The sequence below is a fragment of the Geospiza fortis genome, unplaced genomic scaffold, assembly GCF_000277835.1.
Source record: "Geospiza fortis unplaced genomic scaffold, GeoFor_1.0 scaffold241, whole genome shotgun sequence".
In the NCBI taxonomy this organism is placed as follows: domain Eukaryota; kingdom Metazoa; phylum Chordata; class Aves; order Passeriformes; family Thraupidae; genus Geospiza; species Geospiza fortis.
The window spans coordinates 805481-823583 of NW_005054491.1; the positions used below are offsets into that span (position 1 = coordinate 805481).

The window sequence follows — 18103 nt, forward strand, 5'->3', positions numbered from 1 at the left end:
GCCTGATGTGCCTCACATTGTACCTGCCAGCCCCAGGGAACAGTGGCCTGAGCTCTGTGTGGCATTTGGCTTGTGACTGCTGACTCCAAACGTGGCCTTTTAATGAGCTGGGAATTGCCCAAATGGAGCAAATGCTGCAGTCCTGTTGGTCCAGCAGCAGCTCTCCTAAAGCATCCAGCAGAACTCCTTGGAGGTTTGTGATCAGCCTCTCAGCTGCACTTAGTGCTTCCCCCAGGGAAAAGGAGCGTGGCAGTTTTCTCTTTTCCTGTGCTGAGGATATTGACAGCTTAAAATCTTGTGCTTCATTAGCACAATAACTCCCCTCCTAGTTCTCTTCCCACCCCTGCGTGAGAGCTGGAGCCAGAATTACCTACTCTTCCCTCTGCCTGATTTTACATGGCAGAGCCTTGAATCTGGTGCCCTTTGTCCATCTCTTACAGCCTGAGTCTCTTCCTGCATCCTCACTGCTCTCAGTTTGTTTGTCTGCATCCCTTCTGTGCTTGTGCACCACAGAGATGGGAGTTGAGTGGGTTTGGCAAGGAGAGGAGCTTGCCTGGGAGGAGGTGACCAGACCCCTTCCTTTCAGGGCACTGGGAAGCCCTAAGGATCCCTTTTTCTGTCCTCTCTCCCACCTGAGAACAATCTTCCACCCCTCATCTTGCTGTGAACAAGCTGCTTCGTTGCAAAAGCTGGCATAACCTTCTGATATTCCCCTTTCTTGGTGTTAGACACATTTTCCAGTGGTCAGCATGCCAAGTGGCCTTGAGAGGGATGAATTTTGGGGTGGAATTGCCCCAGCTCTGCCTGCTCTGGAGGCCTGAGCAGCTCCCCAGCATCTGCTGAAGCCCAGGGTTGAGCTGTGCAGCCGTGGCACCCTGTAGCTATGGTGACAAACCTGGATGCTTTATTTAGTTCCTGCTTTTCCTCCAGAACATCTGCATTTCCTGGTGGGTGCCTGCTCCTCCTGCAGCAGGCTGGAGCTGAATCCATTGCCTGTGGATCAGATACTGTAGGTGGCTGTGTTTGTGTGAGCAGCACAGACAACCCCAGCTCAGCTCTGTCGCTGTGGTGCTTTTGTCTCATCTTTGTGTTGATTTGAAAGGCTCTAAAAGCCCTCACAGGGCTGCAAGTGCCTGGTCTGGGTTTGAGTGAGGCAGAATTCAGTGCAGCAAAGTGCTCATTTCCTCTGTCTGCCAGGGCTGTGCTGACCACAGGCACCACAGCCAGGCTATGAAGCAAACACAAACACACTTTGTAAGGGTTTTTTGTTCTTCTGTTGACTACTTTTGTAGTGTGTCTTTACTTTTTCTTCCCCTTGAGCTCGTTCTTATCTTTGTTCCCTTTTTCCAGAACAGCAGAGTTTAGAGGACTTAAAGCTTCAGTGGTATTTAGCTTGTAAAGAGACTCTCATGACAGTATATCCTCCAGATTAGTTGGGATGCTGCTCCTCATTTTGTCTCCCTAATCAGGGATGAAGCTTTATTTGTACTCTTCAGGGATGGAAAGAAGGGCTGGTGCTGTTCTGTGTGTGCAGTCAGGAGAGATGTGTCAGGGTGGAACGGTTTATAAATAGTCTTAAGGTTCTTCTGGCAGCATCTGCCCGTGGCTTATCAACTCCTGTGCACTTTGCTTCTGGACCAGAAAAATTGCACAAGGTCAGCTTTCCTCCTCCTGGGCTAATAGACTTTTACTGGAAGAGGAAGCTCTGAGGCTGCAGCTCCGCATTAATCAGCATCTGGATTGATTTCCAGGCCCTGAGACCTGGCACATGGTGGTTGGATCCTCAGCAGTTTGTTTTGTCACTTCCATGACCTTCCCTTGCTGGGACAGTGAGAGGATGCATCCTGGTGGCAGTGGGATGTTTTAGTTCTGCTGTGACAGGGGTCCCCAGGGCTGTGTGTGCCCTTCCAGAGGCCTGGCCTAGATCACAGGCTCAAGATTTGCCTGCAGAGGGAGTTTGTGACCAGAGCAGCCAGCTGAGTGCAGGGAGAGGGAGAAGGTCCTGCCTCATTTACAGATTGGCCTCACACTGCTTTTACAGTGGTTGTTAAATATTGATCCAAGTTGGAGACTGAAATGGAATCCAGGTTGAGTCTGTTAATTTTGCTGTTGGATTTCTTCCTGCTTCTCCAGTCCCACACCTGAGACTGTCCTGTGTTCTGATCTCCAGGAATTCTGCCCTGGAGCTGTGCCTGTGCAGGATCACTGAGTGTGATGAGGGGCTGGGTGGTGTGAGGAGCTCAGGGCAGATCCATGATCTCCAGTTTCTGGGTTGTCACTTGATGTGATTTGCAAGGGTTTTGAAACTGTTGATGTGCTGCAGAGCACACGATAGCCCTGTCTGGGCACAGCTGTGTGCTGTCTGTTCTTACCAGTTTAATACCTGATAATTCTCAATGAGGGGACTTCTTATTTTAGGAATAATTTCCTCATGGAAAGGGTTGTCAGGCACCCAGTGAGGTTTGGAGCCCCCATCTCTGGAGCTCTCCAAAGAACACCTGGACATGACCCTGAGGGTGACAAATTGAGGATCAGCCCCAGGTTGAACTCAGTGATTCTGTGCCACCCCTGTATGCACACAGCAAATCCTCTGGGAATTCTGGGGAGCAGAGCTTAGAGTTGGGCCTCCTGAAGCATTCCCTGGCACAGCCTGTCCCATCCCTGCTCGCAGATAAACTCCAGGGAAGTCTTTACCCTAAATGGCCGCAAGCGGCGGCTGCTGCGGGCAGGCGCTCCAGGATGATTTGCCTGGTGAATAGAACATGATGTTTTGTCTTGCTGAAGCCTCTCTTCAGTGCAGGACTTGAGCCACGGAGCTGCCACGAGTGACTCAGAGCTGAATGTATGAATGTACATTTTCAGTGAGGACACTTTCAGATGTTGCCCCAAATGTGGTCATTTTTTCATTGAAGTAAAAATTCCTTTTGCTCGATTATTTTCCTTCTGCCTTTTTAATGGCTTCAGAGCAACAGCTCCCTGTGTCATGGTTGTTTGTGACTACTGCTCTTTTAATCATTTACCTTCAACTTCTCCTCCTGCTTGTACCAGTTTCATCTGGTAAATGCCTTAAATTTCAAAAACACCTTGAAGTGTGGTTTTTAAATAAATCAGTGGGGGGAGTGGGTGGTGTCCTGACTTCCTGTTTCTTAAGACATGAATAAGAGAACCCAACCAGTACTTGTCCCCTAATCTTCATGTGAGAGCTCTTTGCAGCCCTATTTCTTAAAAAGAAAAAAAAAAGCCAACTCATTTGGGAAGCTCAGCTGTGAAACTGTCTGATCATCTTATTAATAGGTTCTTTAATTAGGTGTGGGGTGGCTTTTTTTTTCCTCTGAACTTCTTTCTTTTTCTGTAACGTGAGGAGAAATTCCATCTGAATGTGAGAAAACTCCTTTGCTGCCAGGGTTGAGCTCTGGAACAGGTTGCACTTGTGGGGAGGATGAGGATGGGTGTTGTAGAGTTTCCATCCTCAAAGACCCTCAAAACCCAGTCCAAACAATCCAAAACTCTGAGGAACTGGGCTCTGAGGACTCCAGTGCCTTGAGCCAGGAACCTGCCCTGTGACCTGGAGGGCTCTTCCTGGATTGCTTTAACTTCCTTCATGTGATGTCATGTGGATCAGCAGTGATCCCATCTGCCTTAAACCTCTTAATGCTGTCACTAGCATGGCTAAACCTTCCCAAATTGCCAGGGCAAAGTGTATTTTGGGTTCTGGGGGTGAAATAACCTCAATCTTTCCCCACTGTACTGTGCTATCCACCCTCTTTGCCCAAGTTCTGATCTGATGTGATATGAACAGAGTGATAGGGAAGGTGTTCTGGAGCAGTTTTTGGTACCACGTGTGCTGTGGTGATTTATCTCTTCTATGACCTCTGAATTGTAGGTTCTCACCTCCAGGGCCCTTGCAGCTTCCTGCTTGTACTAGGATGTGTCTTTCCAGCCCTCACTGCCCAAGTGTCCCCCCAGCTGTACCCCCCACCTTTGTGTTCTCAGTGTGTCCTTGTCCTGGCTCTCCCCAGCACTCTGCACTCTTTGCTCCTGTCCTGACTTTCGGAATTCCTGTTTGACAGTGAGTGCTACTTCCCAGACTTTTCCTGTTCCTCCTGTTCCAACCCATCTCCAAACCCTCATTCTTCATGCAACCTGTTCAAGACTTCACAGTGCAGGTGCTTGAGGAGCAACAGGAGATCATCCAGTAAAAGCAAAACTCCTTGTAGTGTTCAGCCATGAGGCTTTGTTAATGTTCAGGAGGTGAATATATTCCTGGAACCTTCACTGGAGAATATCTTGGATGCTGCTGGATGAAACTCTCAGGGTTCCATTGGCTCATTTCTGAAGAATATGGCAAAATTTTCTCCTTCCCTTCTGTTGAGTTGTGAATCTTCTGAAAGGCAGTGGAGCAGAGTGGGCATCCCAGGAGGCTGTTTAAGGAATCCACCTCCCTTTCTCCCAGAGAGAATAGGCATGAGCTGCTTTTCCTGTCCCTGCTCTGCTCACCACCCACCCCAGCTACCTCAGCAGATGATCCCAGAAATCCAAGTCCTGGCCAGGGCACAGGGATGGGCAGCAGGATGATTTTTTTTTGTTGATTTGTTTTCTCCCCTGCTGCACCTCAGAATAGAATTCCACTAGACCAGAGGATCTGGGACACTGTGGACATATGCTGTGCCTGAGGCTTTGGCTTTTCCATGGAGGAGGTTCAATGGAATTATCTCTGAAATGCAAAATCTTGACTGGAGAGTTTCTTGGAGCTGTGATTGAGGGCTGGACAAGCCTCAGTCCCTGCACTGGGAGGGAGGGATGGGCTGTACCTGCGGGTGGGAAGGTGAGGGACAGACTGGAACAGGTCAGCAATGGGATTGGGATTTTTATGCTGAGTTTCCTGTGGCTGGTGGAGCAAATCCTGCCTGGAGCTGCCAGGACTGGGCACAGCATGGCTGTCGGGGAGGGCAGAGCAGAGCTTTGTGCTTCCTGGCCTTGATTCAGCTGAGAGTGTCTGTGATCACACCTGGACTTTTTTCTTCTTTTCAGGGATGCTTGAATACGACCCAGCCAAGAGGTTCTCAATACAGCAGATAAGGCAGCACAAGTGAGTGTTCTCTTCCTGCTCCTCCTGTACCTGTGCTCCTGCTCTCACTTTGTTTCCTTTTGACAGCAGACACATGCAAGTCACTAGATCTCCTTCCTCCAGCTCTGCTGGGGCTCTGGCAACCTCCACTTGGCTTTTTTCCTCCTATTAGAGCATCCGGTGGAGCACTGGAATTGCTAACCAGTAAATAAGGAATATGTTGGAAGTCTGTTTGTGGCATGCCTGCTTCTGGATAATTAAGGGTTCTGGATAATTTTTTCCAGAGGCCAGCAAGTACTAATGGAGCAGAACAGGAGGTCCTGAAGGCTGTGTTATTATAGTAGGACTGTTCAGTGATGTGTGTTAGTTCTGGCCAGTCTGGGGACAGAAATATCCCCTGGTATTTGCTCCATATGGAGTCAGCATGTGGAAAAGCGTTCCAGGACAATAGGAAATATTTTTTTTTTCTTTCTCTTTAATATCACAGTCCTCCCTCCCCCATATCCTCCCCCATTTTCCGTGCCATAGTCAGGGGGGGAAATGCCCCGTTATCACTGAGGGATTTTTTTTTTTTAAAGGATCTGTTTGAACATGCAGGCTCTGAGCAGAGATTTCCTGGGCGGATAAAAGTACAAGAACAAAAAGCATCATGAGGCTGCTTCACTGCGGAGGCTGCATTAGCTTATCTCCTCTTGGAATGGGAAGTGCTTCTGAGGACAGGCAGAGCTGCCTCTGGACTGCAGCTGCTTGGCCTGTGAGCTTTCCCTGATCCTTTTGGGAGCTGTAAAAGCAAGGATGTGATCCAGGGTGGTGCTGAACCCACTCCATGCTGCAGGAACAGCACTGCTTTCCTCTTGTGTTTTTGGAAAAGCCATGTGCTGTCAGGTGATGGTGCCTGGGAGGTGCCCAAGGAGCCACAGCCGGGTCTGAAGTGCAGTGGGGCTCCACAGGGAGCGAATGGAACCAGCTCCAACAGGGATTGGAGGGACCAGGGTGCAAGCAGAGCTGGGGGGGCATGGTTTATGGAGCTTCCCAGGTGATTAATTAATTGTAAGGACTCTTTTGTAGTAGCCAAGCCCCATGCCTGGGTTGTTTCAGGGGCTCTGGGCATCTTCCATTCAAGGCTGCCTTTCCCTCCCAGTACCAGTGGCCATGACCAGAGGGCATCAGCTTGCCATGCTTTGTCAGGAAGCACTGCAAAGAAGCAGGAATTAAGTCTGTGGAGTCATCAGTAGCTGTTGAGAAAAGCACTAAAAGCACTTCCCTTCCTGTGGCTGCAGTGGCCACCCCGAGCTCAGGAGCTGCCCTGAGCCCTCATGGGTCACTGCCAGGTGATTGAGCTGCTTCCCCAATTCCAGATACTCCATTTTGCCCTCCTCCCACGTGGCAGTGATTTTTTGTGTCAGTGTTGCCCAGCTGGAAGCACAGAGGTGTCTCCAGAGATGCTGCCTGTAGTTAGAAAGCTGAAGAAACTGGAGCATGCCTCTGGCACGGGGCAGCCACCGAGCTCCTCAGCTGCTCTGCTGAGGCTTTTCATCCCACAGCACCAAGAGGGGCTGAGGAAAGGCTCTACCTGCAAACCCAGGAGCATTTCTAAGGCTTAGGCTCTTAGTAGTTTTGTGTGAGCTTAGCCAGTGCTTCTTAACAGGCTTTTCTCCCCTATTGGTAATTGCCTCCTTCCTCCTGCTGTGGCATCTAGTAATTACATCAAGCACAGCAGAGCTTGTGGCCCGGGCCCTGGATGTGTCTGTCTAGCTTCTTTATGTGCTAAAGAATCCAGAGCTTGGTTCTCCTGCCTTTTCTTTAAATAGAAGCTTAGCCCTGATGCTTAACCTGACCCTGTTTTTTTTTTTTTTTTGTAAATGGAACACAGCAGTCAGGACAGCAGGCAGCCATTCAGGGATTGGGAAAGCACTTTAGTAAGAAGACATTTGATTTCTAGAACCCTTAGATTTCATATATTGGGGGTGAGTAAATCATTCATGATTGTGGGCTTCTCTGCACTCCTCCCTGCAAAAACATGTGCTAAGGACAGGAACTAAACCAGAAAAACATCAAGCAACTTCCCCAGGCTGCCCTGCTGGGATGGATCCCATCTCAAACCAGAATCACCCCGTGCCTTTCTATGCTGCTGGAAGTCTCCTTTTATGTCTTTGAGCTGCTGTTCCTGGGGACTCACTCATATGGACAGTCAGGATCATCAAAGTGCTCTGAAACCAGCAGGGGCAGCCCCTGGGCCCCAGGCAGGGGTTTTGCACTCCGGCTGCTGGACCAGGCTCGTGTTCCCCTGCCCTGTGGGAAGGGTGATCCCAAGGGAAGCATCACAGAGCTTCTGTGAGTGTCCTGCAGCCACAGAGGCTGAGGATCCATCCTTCCCCACTTCCATAAAGTGTGGAGGCCCTTGCAGTGGGATCAGGGATAAAATCAGTGGCTCAGAGGCACTGAGAAAGCACCAAGGGAGCACAGAGTGCTGTTCCATAGGGGGCAGAGCCGCAGGAGGCAGGGAAGGCATCCAGGCAGCCCAGCAATGGTAATCCAGCCATTCCTCCCATCATTCCTGTCAGCTATTCCAAATGCTTTTGCCCCTGCAGCAGCAGAGGAATGCTGGAGGAAGAGTCTGCTGAGTTTCATCCCTGCCAGCTGCTTTCCTCCCTCCTCACTCCTGCAGCTGAACTGCATCAAACTCTTGTCTCTGCACTTTTAGTGGAGTGGGACAAAGCAAAATGCTGCTCTGTTCAACCCAGTCCATGCAGAGCAGACCTGGAGCTGGAAATGGAAATGAGTTCAACTTCTCCCAGCCTGTCATCTCAGAGTTTAGGAACTGCCAGAAACCAACCCCTGAAGTAGCAGTGGAAGAGCCTGAAAACCTGCTTTCCCTGGAAGGATCTGAGTGGAATGATGTTCAGTGGAAAACCAGTGCTCATAGCTCAGCTCTATGAATATTTGGTGCTCCTGGGATGGGGATTGTAGGGCAGGGAGGAAAAGCTGCCAAGAGCCCAGGAGTTCCAACCTCCTCCCTGTGGATTATCCACCACCTCCCCTCTGCCCTGTGCTTTTGCTGAAGGACTTCCTGCTCACACACTGCATTTTGTTACTAATTCACTGACCTGCTGCAGCACTTAAAGTGATGAAGTGGATGCAGAATTCTACCTCTGTCCCTCGTTTCCAAGGCAACCATCTTCCCTTCCCTCTCTACGAGTGTCACACTTAATTTGTTCAGGCGCAGATCCGATTGCAGGAGTTCGTAGCACGAGAGGGGAGGCACTTCCACTTTTTCTTAGTGGAGGTGCAAATTAACCTGCAGGCTTGGGTCTCCTCCTGCAGCTGCTGTGCTGCCTTCCCCAGCTCCTGTGGGCTCTGGGATGCTGTGCTGTTTAAACCTGGGTACCAAACCCCTTGGAAGTCCCCGTGGTGCTGCTGAGAGCTCCTTTGTAGGGACTGACTGTGCTCCTGGGCTGTGTTGGAGGGAGGGAGAAAGGCTTCTCTGAGCCTCTGCTGCTGCCTGTGCACTTGTGGGCTTTCCCCATCCCTTCTCTGTGGTGCCAGGCAGTGATCTCCCCTCAGCAGGACACAAAGAAGAATTCCTCTTCCTTCCTGAGGCACCTGGCTCAATTTTCCTGCCCTTTGGCAGGACATGGAAGGGATGTTTCCTTCTTTTACCCACCTTCTGCAAATCAGTTTTGTAACGTGGTGTGTTAAAGGACTGAATCTCCAGAACTTCTTGCAGGACTCTGAGCCATCTCTGCTACCTTTGGTCCTGCCCCCAGCTGCTGTTTTCATACTTTTGTTTGTTCTGAACCTGATTGAAGAGCTTGGACATCTCTTGATCCAGCAAGAGCTGGAGCAGTGATTGCAGGAACGCTGCTCTGTGTGTGTGTTGCCTTTCCCTGGGACACTGTGTGCCTTCCACAATTGCCTGTGAGTGAGCTGAGCTAAACTGGAGCCCTGTTCATTGCTGCTTGTGGTGACAGTGACCTTCCAGGGAGCTCGAGGCCCTTACATGGCATCACAGGAGGTGGAGAATTGCTCATCCTGACCCTGGCTGGCAGGGCAGGGATCTGCAGCTTGGCATCTGCTCTCAGAGAAAGCCATCCCTGTGCAAACCAAGCCAACTGCAATGTTTGTGACCCAAATGGGAAGTGAATAGCTGGGAGTGTTGGAAAGCTGCAGCTGTGCTTACAAGATTCTTATTTTAACCTTGCTTATACCAGGACTTGAAAAGAGCAGAGGGAGGACTTGTGATGGGAGATCTGAGCTTGGGAGCTGCAAAGCAAACAGGCTCATTAAGCACTGGGCAACCCAGATTCCTCTTTTCCTTCAGTCCTTGACCCCTTGGTGTCTTATCTCCCTGTGGCTGACAGCAGCTGTCTGGCCACTTCTGCCTAGCAGGATCACAATTAACACTTGTGCTGCTGCTGGCTGGGGGTTCTGAGCTTTGCAGGCTCCTCAATGAGCTGGTGGAATAGGAAGAAATAATCCCTTACTACTGCTGCCTTCACTCTGAAGCATTTCTAAGCCACTCACAGCCCTTTGAAACAGAGCAGAGAGGAATCTGCCTCTTGCAGAGGGATGTTCTGCACAAGGGGCAATTCTGAGATCCAAAAGCTTTTCTTTGCCCTCAAGGGTAAAGCAGCTGCCACAAGCACCAGGTAACTGTGTGTGTGCCAGTGCAGTTGGCTCAGAAAACATCCCTGAAACTGGCAATAACTGTTGGAGCACTCATCAGCAGGGCTCTGACCCAGCCCATGTTGGGGTTGTGGTGAGGGCAGGGTTGAGGAGAGGCTTTATCTCATGGCCATCACTGACCAGGAGGTGCTTTCTGCTCAGGCAGTGGCTTCCTGAGGCAGATGAGGCTGTTCCAAAAGCCAGTGGTTCTCAGCTGAAGAGCAAATCTTCAGTGACAACCTCCAGCACCAGCACAGAAAGCAAAATGTCTGTCCCTGCTGGAAAATCCTTGCCAGGAAATACTCCACTACTCCATACAGAATTGCTCAAGGCTCCTTCCAAGAGGTCTTTGATTTTTCTTAGAACTTCAATGGATTTTCTCTTTTCACTCTCTGTCTTCATTACCATATATGCATATGCAAGTGTTTGAAATCACCTCCCAGAGGATGGAAGCATAATGACTGGAGTACAGTGATTCAGGTTTCTGCTGCTAATAAAAACCTATTTTTACTCTCCTGGTAAGTAGGACAGGAGGGAAGAGTGAGGCAGAGCTGAAATACAGCAAAATAAAAACACCAGTTGCCATAGACTTCCAGGCTTTTTTTCCCTTTTAAATTCTCCTTTCAACAGCCATCACTCTGATCTCATTTGTCCTGGATATTCCCTTCTCCCGAGGTCTCTGGTGTGGAGTTTGGATCCCTCAAGCCCCAGTGCCTCTGGCAAAATCAGCTGGTTGCTGGTGGTTCCTCTGGCTCTGTGCTGCTGATCCTGCCAGGCTGGAGCAGCCCAGGCTGGATTTGCTGTCTTGGCAGTCTCTTCCTCAATGAGCACAGCCTCCAAGGAGGAGAAATGGATTGATCCCATTAGGGGAGCAGTGTGCCATGCATGTCACCAAGGAAGCCATGCATGGGATCTGGGAAGGGCCCTGGGCCAGCAGCTGGGATGGGCTTTGCTTAACTCCTGTAGTGCCCCTTCAGGGACTAGAGGTGACAATTGCCAGACGAAATCTGAAGCAATTCCTATCCCTTTTCCCAAACAACACCTTCCTCCCTGCAGACAAGAGGCTGCAAAACTCCATTGCTGCAGAGAAAACAGTTGAAAGATGCTAATGGTGAAGCAGTTTCTGGATGAGAATTCACCCCTCCCTTGAATCCTGCCTGATTCGTCCCAGTAGCTGCATTTCCATTTGTTTATCTCCTCGCTCCTCTCTTTTCCTGATAGTTTTGTTAGAATCCCACTTTTTTTTTAGGCCGACTGTCAAAGCAGTGTAAGACTAGAACAAAATGATAATTACAGCTCTGCGCAGGAGGTGCCTTCAGCCTTCCTTCCTGAAAGGAATTTGGAACTGGGGTGATAAAAACCAGATGGCTCAGGTTGGTGAGAGTTCTTGGGCTGGCTCAGGCCCTCCTCCGTGGTTGGAGGCCAGGAGTTTACAGGATGCCAACTGCAGGGTGGGAAGCATTTATGTCCCATCAGGCTCATGTGGGCTGCAAAATTGTGTTAGAGGTACCTGAGTCTGGAGGAACTTCTGCTCCCACCCACATTTAGGGGGTCATTGGGAGTGTGGAGGCTCCAACAGCCTTCCAGGAAACTTTGGGTGCCCACATGCAGCACTGGGAGATGTCCCAGACAGTCTGGAGTCAGAGCTCTGCTATGGGAGCACGATGAAAACCTAAGAGGTTTATCCCATCTGGCTCTGGGATGCTGCTGGAAGCAGCCTGCTGGATTCCTGATCTGATTAAGAACAGCTTTCAGATATCCTTTCCTGGCCAGATGGCAGCACAGGGTTTGGTGGTGATAGGAGTCCCTTGAGACAGGGGGGGATAAAAAGATAAAGTAGAAGCATTTCTGCTGTGGCCTTGCTGCAAACTGGCTTTTAGAGGAAACTGCTGCAGTAAGTGCCCCTCTCCTCAGGCTGAGATCCTGCAAATTTGTGTCTGTTGGGCTGGATCAGCCTCAGCTTCAGGATAGGGGAAGTTCCTTCTGTCCTGTTCACTTGGATAATAAAACTCAAGAGCTCTGGCATCTCTGCTGGTGTGTTTTAACTTACAGGTAGTTTGGGCTGGAGTTGGTGATGGAGAGAATGGTCCTGAGCTTCCTTCTGTACCTGTCCCTCTGTTCCTGTCCTATCCCAGTGTGTCCCAATTCTGACACCTGCCCAGACCTTTTGTTTTCTCCTCACCTGGCTTGGGTGGATCTCCCAGCTTGGAATATTCAGATGGGCTGGGGCCATCCTCGTTGGAGGACTCCTGCATGCCTTGTGCACTGACCCAGCTCTGCCCTTGGGCTCTCTGCAGCTGGTTTAGGAAGAAACATGCTCAGGCAGAGGCGCTGGTGCCCATCCCTCCCAGCCCTGAGACAAAGGACAGGTGGAGGAGCATGACGGCGGTGCCTTACCTGGAGGATCTGCATGGCTACAATGAGGAAGAGGATGATGACTTGTATGACATTGAAGATGATATCATCTACACTCAGGACTTCACAGTACCAGGTAGGGGAGAAGTGGTTGTGGGGGATTTTTTTTTTTTTTTGGGTTTAAAGCTTTTTTAGGAAAGGCCTCAAAGTCTGAATGATCCTTTCAGCAGAGGAGATTCTCGGTTGTAGAATGGTGTGAGTGAGCCATGATGCTCCAGATTCCTCAGTCCTTGATTTGATCAACCAGCATGCCCATGCCAGTGTTGCCCCTGTGCCAGCTTCCTCCCATCTCCCAGGAACAGCTGCTGCTGGACTCTGCTGTTCAGCACAGTTAATTCTTTGGACAAATTTTGCTAGAATGAGTTATTTGTGAACAGAGCCCTGAAATGACTCTGCCTTCAGGGTATGTGGCACACCAGGGACATCCCCTGGTGCCAGCCTGGTCCTTGCCTTCCCCAGCTCCATGTCCATCCCAGCTGAGCAGGGTGAGCTCCATGCAGGCCGGTGTCTGAGGTTAAGGATCACACTGGGAGCACTGACACCAGGAATTTCACCCTCCTCATACAAACAGCAGCGTTTAAACCCAAATCAGAGCTGTCATGGCAGATGACAGGCAGGTCTTCCATGTTCTCTATGTAACTTGTGCTGTTTCAGAGGGATTAGAGACCTGAAGGATGAGAGGGGCTGCTGAGGTGGGATGTGCAGTGTTTGTGGTGGGCAGGAATCCCCTCAACACTGGGAACACACTCGTGGGAGGAGCAGGGTGAGGAGGGTCCCAGCACAGACCCTCGGTGGGTTTGTGAGGCACTGCAGAGGTGGGGGCAGCTGCAGAGGGAATAAATGTGCATTTTTCCACCAAAGTCTTCCTGCAGCATCCCTTTGAACCTGCCCAGTACTGCATTTCTAGCAGTGATCCTGTATTAAAATATAAATGAAAAGCCCCCGTGTACATGGGGGATCAGTTCAGCTGTGGCTCTGCTGGGCAGCCAGAGCAGGAGTGTGAGTGACTCATGGCTGGGGGTGGGTGTTGGGTTTGAGGGAGGGGGAAAGAGGAAACCTCATTAAATCCTGTGTTCTTCAGAGGAAGAAGGGGCTTTGAGGAAGTTCTTTCATTTTTAAAGGGTTATTTAAAGATTCATGCAGCTCTGTGGGGAGATGTAAATGTTCCAAGCCCTTGGTTCAATCGGTGTTAAACATCCCATCCTGGGAAGTGCTAGGAGAGGATGGAGGAGAGGATGGCTGTGGCCTGGAGGCAGAATCATCTCCCCATTCTGTGCAGTGAAGGGATGTGGTCATCCTGGTCTTGCTTGGTGCTTTTGTGCTGCCTCAGGTCTAGAGGCTGAGTGAGCTCTGCTCTTTCCTGTCCTACATTAACCCCTCCTGTGCTGCAGCTCCATCCTGCAGCACCTGCTCCTCCTGGGTTTTTCAGTCTGAGGCTGGAAAACACAGCCAGGACTGGAGCTTCTGAGCCAAGCCTGGTGCTCAGGAAGCTGCATTCCTGGCTGCTCACGGTGCCTGTGTGCTCAGTCTGACAAACAGCGATTCAAAGCCTCTTTGCGGTGTTATTTTGAAACCTTTTTTGGTGCCTGAATGAGCTGGATGCGGAGCCATTAAGGATGTGAGGGGTGGCAGAGACGAGCAGGGATGAGCAGCCACGTTGCTGGTTCCTCTCTCAGCTCTCCCTTTATTTATATTATTTTTAGCCCTGCTCGTGGTGAGGGTGAGGTGGGCAGGAGCTGCTCGGGCAGACACAGCGCTGGGTCAGCGGTTCCGCGGGGGCAGCAGTTGCCAAGACTTCAGCCCGTGCTGAATTTTTATTTTCATTAATTTGAACGTCAGCAACTGTCATTGGTGAAGGAGGTAAAATTAGCTCACGATTCACCTCCCTCCTTGATATCCATAATAGACTCCCGGGACTGTGCTTTTGAAGCAGGGAAGGAGGGGAGGAGGGAAGAGTCACACAAAAGACAAGTGAGCTGTTTGGATAGATTCTTTTTCCCTCCCCAGTCAGAAATGTTAATTGACTTGGCCCGAGTTCAGCCGAGGGAGGGGAAGGAGAAGTGCTCAGCTTTGCTCTGAATGGGGTTGTTTGAGGCTCTGCAGTTGTGCTGGTGGGATGGAGGGATGGCATGAAAAACCTGGAGCTCTGGGGTGCTGCAGCCAGGCAGGGCTGGGCTGGGGCTGCAGCCTGACCCTTGGGAGCCCCATGCCTGGAGGCTCTGGTCCCATGTTTCTCTTCTAGAACTTGGACCCCTGAGCCCTTTCCAGCCATCAGCTGGTTGCTGGTGGTTCCTCTGGGCTCTAGAGGGGTCAGGCACTGGAGGAATCCATTAGCAGGGCGATGAGCTTTGTGCTCCTGAGCCTCCTGCTGTGCCAGAGGCATTGGTGGCCAGGGCACCCCCATCACTGCAATCCCTTGTGGTGAGCTGGGCTGGGCCAGGAGCTGTGCTGCTCTGGAGTACCAGGCTGGGCACTGCAGGTGCCACCAGCTCCAGCAGTGCCAGGGTTGGGTACCAGCAACCAGGAGCTGTCCCTGGTCAGTCAGTCCCTGTCTGTTCTCATGGCAGGAGAGCACAGGTAAGCAGCCCCAAGCCAGTGACTGGGAGCTGTGGCAACACTGGGAGCCACTGGGAAGGGTACAGGGGGAGATCCAGGAGGAAATAATTGTATGTGTAACCCAGGATACACCCAGCTCTCCCTCCCTCCCCATCTCTGGCAGTGGCCAGGGATGATGTGGAAAGGCACAGGGGTGTGAGGTGGGACCCCCATTGTGTTCCCCAGAGGAACAGCAGCTTTCCCAGCAGCCCTGTGTCCCCCCCAGCTGCCAGCAGTGGGGTGATGGTTGGCGCAAGCGGAGCTGACGTCCTGCCCAGCCTTGGCAGAGAAAGGATTGAGCATCCTTTAAAGAAAATTATACATAATCGTCTTACAGCCTTTGCTTCCACTCAAACCTCTGAGTCATAACTGAAGGGCCCTGGAGCGTGACGTTCCTGCTGGAAGGAAATTGCCTCGGCTGGATCCGGTGGGGGGGAGCCAGGGGCCTGACAAAGCCTCTCCTCAGCCTGTGCTGGGCTGGGGGCTGTGCCCTGTTCCCGGTGGGAGCACCCCGGGATGCAGCCCCATCCCTCTGTCACCCCCTGAGTGAGGGGATGTGACCCAAACCCCGGCTGTGGCAGCAGGAGATGCCTCTGGAAATGGCTCTTCACCTGCTCTGCTGAGTCACACGGAGCTGAGGAGGGAGAAGGGCTGATGACACCCATGGGGTGTTCCCTCAGGGGACAGTGACACAGCTGAACCCCCCAGCCCTGCCAGGAGAGGCTGCACTGCCCCGTTCTGCAAACACACCCAGCCCCTGGGTACCCCCAGGTTGGTACCTGGGGCTGGGACCTGCAGAGAGGGCAGGAGGAAAGAGGGGTGACCTCATCCACTGCTGCCCCTCTGCTCCCCAGAGGAGCTGGGCTGCTGCCTGAGCTCTGGGGCAGGGCACAGGTGCAGTCTCAGGCTCCCAGCTGTAGGAGTGTCGGGGGTAGCACGGTCGGGATGGACGGAGACGAGAGATCTCTGCAGCCAGGTCGTGGAACTTGGGGTTTATTGCAAAGGGCCGGGGTGCAGGGCCCTGCTGGGAGCTGCCAGCCACAGCTCAGAGCAGGCCTGAGAGAAGAGAGGGGTAGAGAGGATGAGAGGGTAAGAGAGTAAAAGGGGTAAGAGCGAGGTTCCCATTACAATACAATAAATCTTCTGTGTTGAATATTCTAATTCTCACTAACCAATCTAGTACAATATACAAATCCTATAGCATTTCCATACAGCCTATAAGAATCATTACATTACCATACTGTGTTACATTTTAAACCCTAAAAACTCCTCTTTGGGCCCCTTCTGCCAAGCTGTAGGATCTGCTCTGACCCTTGGGCCTGTCTGCAAGCAGAGGGTGTTGTTCCATCAAAAGGGGTTTCCCTTCAGCCAGCCACACCATTGTTTTCCAGTTGTTCAGTAACTAAAGGATCTCAAAGCTTGCTTTCATTTCAATCTCACTTATAGTTTCTATATTCTCAAAATCTTTTGCCAGGCAATCATATTTATAAGGCTTTCCTGTTTCATCTCCCCCAACACCCAGCTTTACACATCCCGGGTTGGGGATCCCTCTCCTGCACCCCTCGCAGGAACAGGAGCAGGATCCAGGAAGGGTCTGCTGCCCCCCCTGACTGTGGCCGTTCCCTTGCAGGACAGGTGCCTGAGGAGGAGGAGGCCGGGCAGAACGGGCAGAGCCGCGGCAGGGGGCTGCCCAAGGCCGTGTGCATGAACGGGACGGAGCCGGGGCAGCTGAGCGCCAGGGCCAAGGGCGAGCGCCGCGCCAGCGCCTCCTCCAACCCCTCCCGCAAGGCCTGCTCTGCCAGCAGCAAGATCCGCAAGCTCTCCACCTGCAAGCAGCAGTGAGCTCTGCCCAGGTACTGCTGGGGCACTCTGGGGGTCTGCCCGAGGGAGCTGGGGGATATCTGAGCTGTGGGCAGGGTGAGGGAGTTGAGGGTGTTTTGTAGTCTGGATCCTGAGCATCCCTCTGCAGAGTCTCTGGTAGCCAGGGCTTGGATCTCCTGTGGTGCTGGGGGTGCAGAGCCCAGGGGTGACCCCCCCCCCCTCCATGCCCTGCTGTGCCCACCTGGCTCTGCTCTAGTCTGCCCTGTCATGTGAGAGGTGCTGTAGTGATCTCTGTCCCCTCCTGGGCTGTGGCTAAGCTGTGCCATGCCACCCCCTTTCCCTGGCACCTCTGCCCTGCTCCCAGCCTCACCACCACCTACCTGGACTTGGGGAGCACAGAGGGATGCTGAGCCCCAGGGTGTCCCCATGGGACCTGCTCCTGTCACCATGGCCAGGCCACTGCCATGCCCAAGCCACTTCCAGGGGAAGCTGAGCCCTCTCCCTGCTTTCCCCCCCCCTCTTTCCGGCTCTTTCCTCCCCAGCTCCCAGGCCTGTCCCCTCCTTCCCACCCCTCATTCATAACGGAGCCAGCAGTGACTCATGTTCAGCCTCATCCGCCCCCGGCCTCATGCTCGTCACGGCGCTGCTGGGGCTGAGCTCTGTTATCTCCTGGATCACGACCAGCTTTGTGGTGTGAAAAAAGCCCGAAATAAAAGCTGGATCCTCCCCCTGCAGCTGTCAGAGGCCCGTGGCAGCTCCATCTTTAATTCATGGGGGCAGTGAGTCACCTGCGGGGAGTCAGTGCAGCCTGAGCCTGGGATGGGGCTCCCCAGGACCTGCTGCTGCTCCTGCCCCTTCCTGCTCAGCTGCTGCCCGAGCCTGGCTGGGTCACTCCCTCCCTTAGCCTAGAAACCTTTTGAAGGAAGGGAATGCTCCTCTCCTTGGCATAAATGACATTCCTTGGCACTGATTTCTCCTCAGGGGTTTTGCTTTGGGCAGGTCTGGGCTCACCTGGCTGAAGGACTCCCTAAAACCATCCAGGGACAGCACAGGGATCCCAAGCCCCTCGCTCCCATCCCAGGGTGCCAGAGGCAATCCCAGGACAGGGTGTAGGGCAGGAGCACAGCCAGCACCCCAAAGTGGGCAGCCCCTTCCATCCCTAACCCCCTTCTCTCTATTCTCCCCACAGCATCCCTGGGCTCTGGCCAGCCTGTGTCCCCCTCCTTGCCCCAGCTCTGCCTCTCTCCTGGGACTGGACTGTGCTTGCAATCCAAAAGGAAACCAGAAGAAACCAACCAAGGAGCCCCCACCCCCTTCCTTCCCTCCCCGCCCCCCCTGCTCCGGCCAGCGCCAGGACACAACGCTGCAGTGGCCACAGCCTCCTCCCCCTCGGACACCTGGGAGTTGAACTCTGCCGCTGCCAGGACGCTGCCCCCTTCCCCCCGATCACTCTTTGCCAATCAAGACACTGATTCTGTTTTTAATTTTGCGATGGGAGGGGTGGGATGAGGGGTCGGGGGGGGGGGGGAAACTCCCCCC

The 18103-nt window shown here is 52.4% G+C and overlaps 2 protein-coding genes across 2 annotated transcripts in view; one reads left to right on the forward strand and one right to left on the reverse strand.

Annotated features, from left to right (window-relative positions):
- STK11 (serine/threonine kinase 11) overlaps window positions 1–18090 on the forward strand; it is a 31835-nt gene extending 13745 nt beyond the window's left edge. The window contains exons 7-10 of the mRNA XM_005428544.3: window positions 5032–5089; window positions 12031–12224; window positions 16374–16596; window positions 17754–18090. Of these exons, the coding sequence (XP_005428601.1) occupies window positions 5032–5089; window positions 12031–12224; window positions 16374–16585 (464 nt within the window). The 3' untranslated portion in view covers window positions 16586–16596; window positions 17754–18090. The remainder of the gene's footprint in view (window positions 1–5031; window positions 5090–12030; window positions 12225–16373; window positions 16597–17753) is intronic.
- CBARP (CACN subunit beta associated regulatory protein) overlaps window positions 17141–18103 on the reverse strand; it is a gene marked incomplete at its 5' end in the record, with an annotated part of 6161 nt that continues 5198 nt past the window's right edge. Inside the window, one exon of the mRNA XM_031063269.1 lies at window positions 17141–17248. Within this exon, the coding sequence (XP_030919129.1) occupies window positions 17141–17248 (108 nt within the window). The remainder of the gene's footprint in view (window positions 17249–18103) is intronic.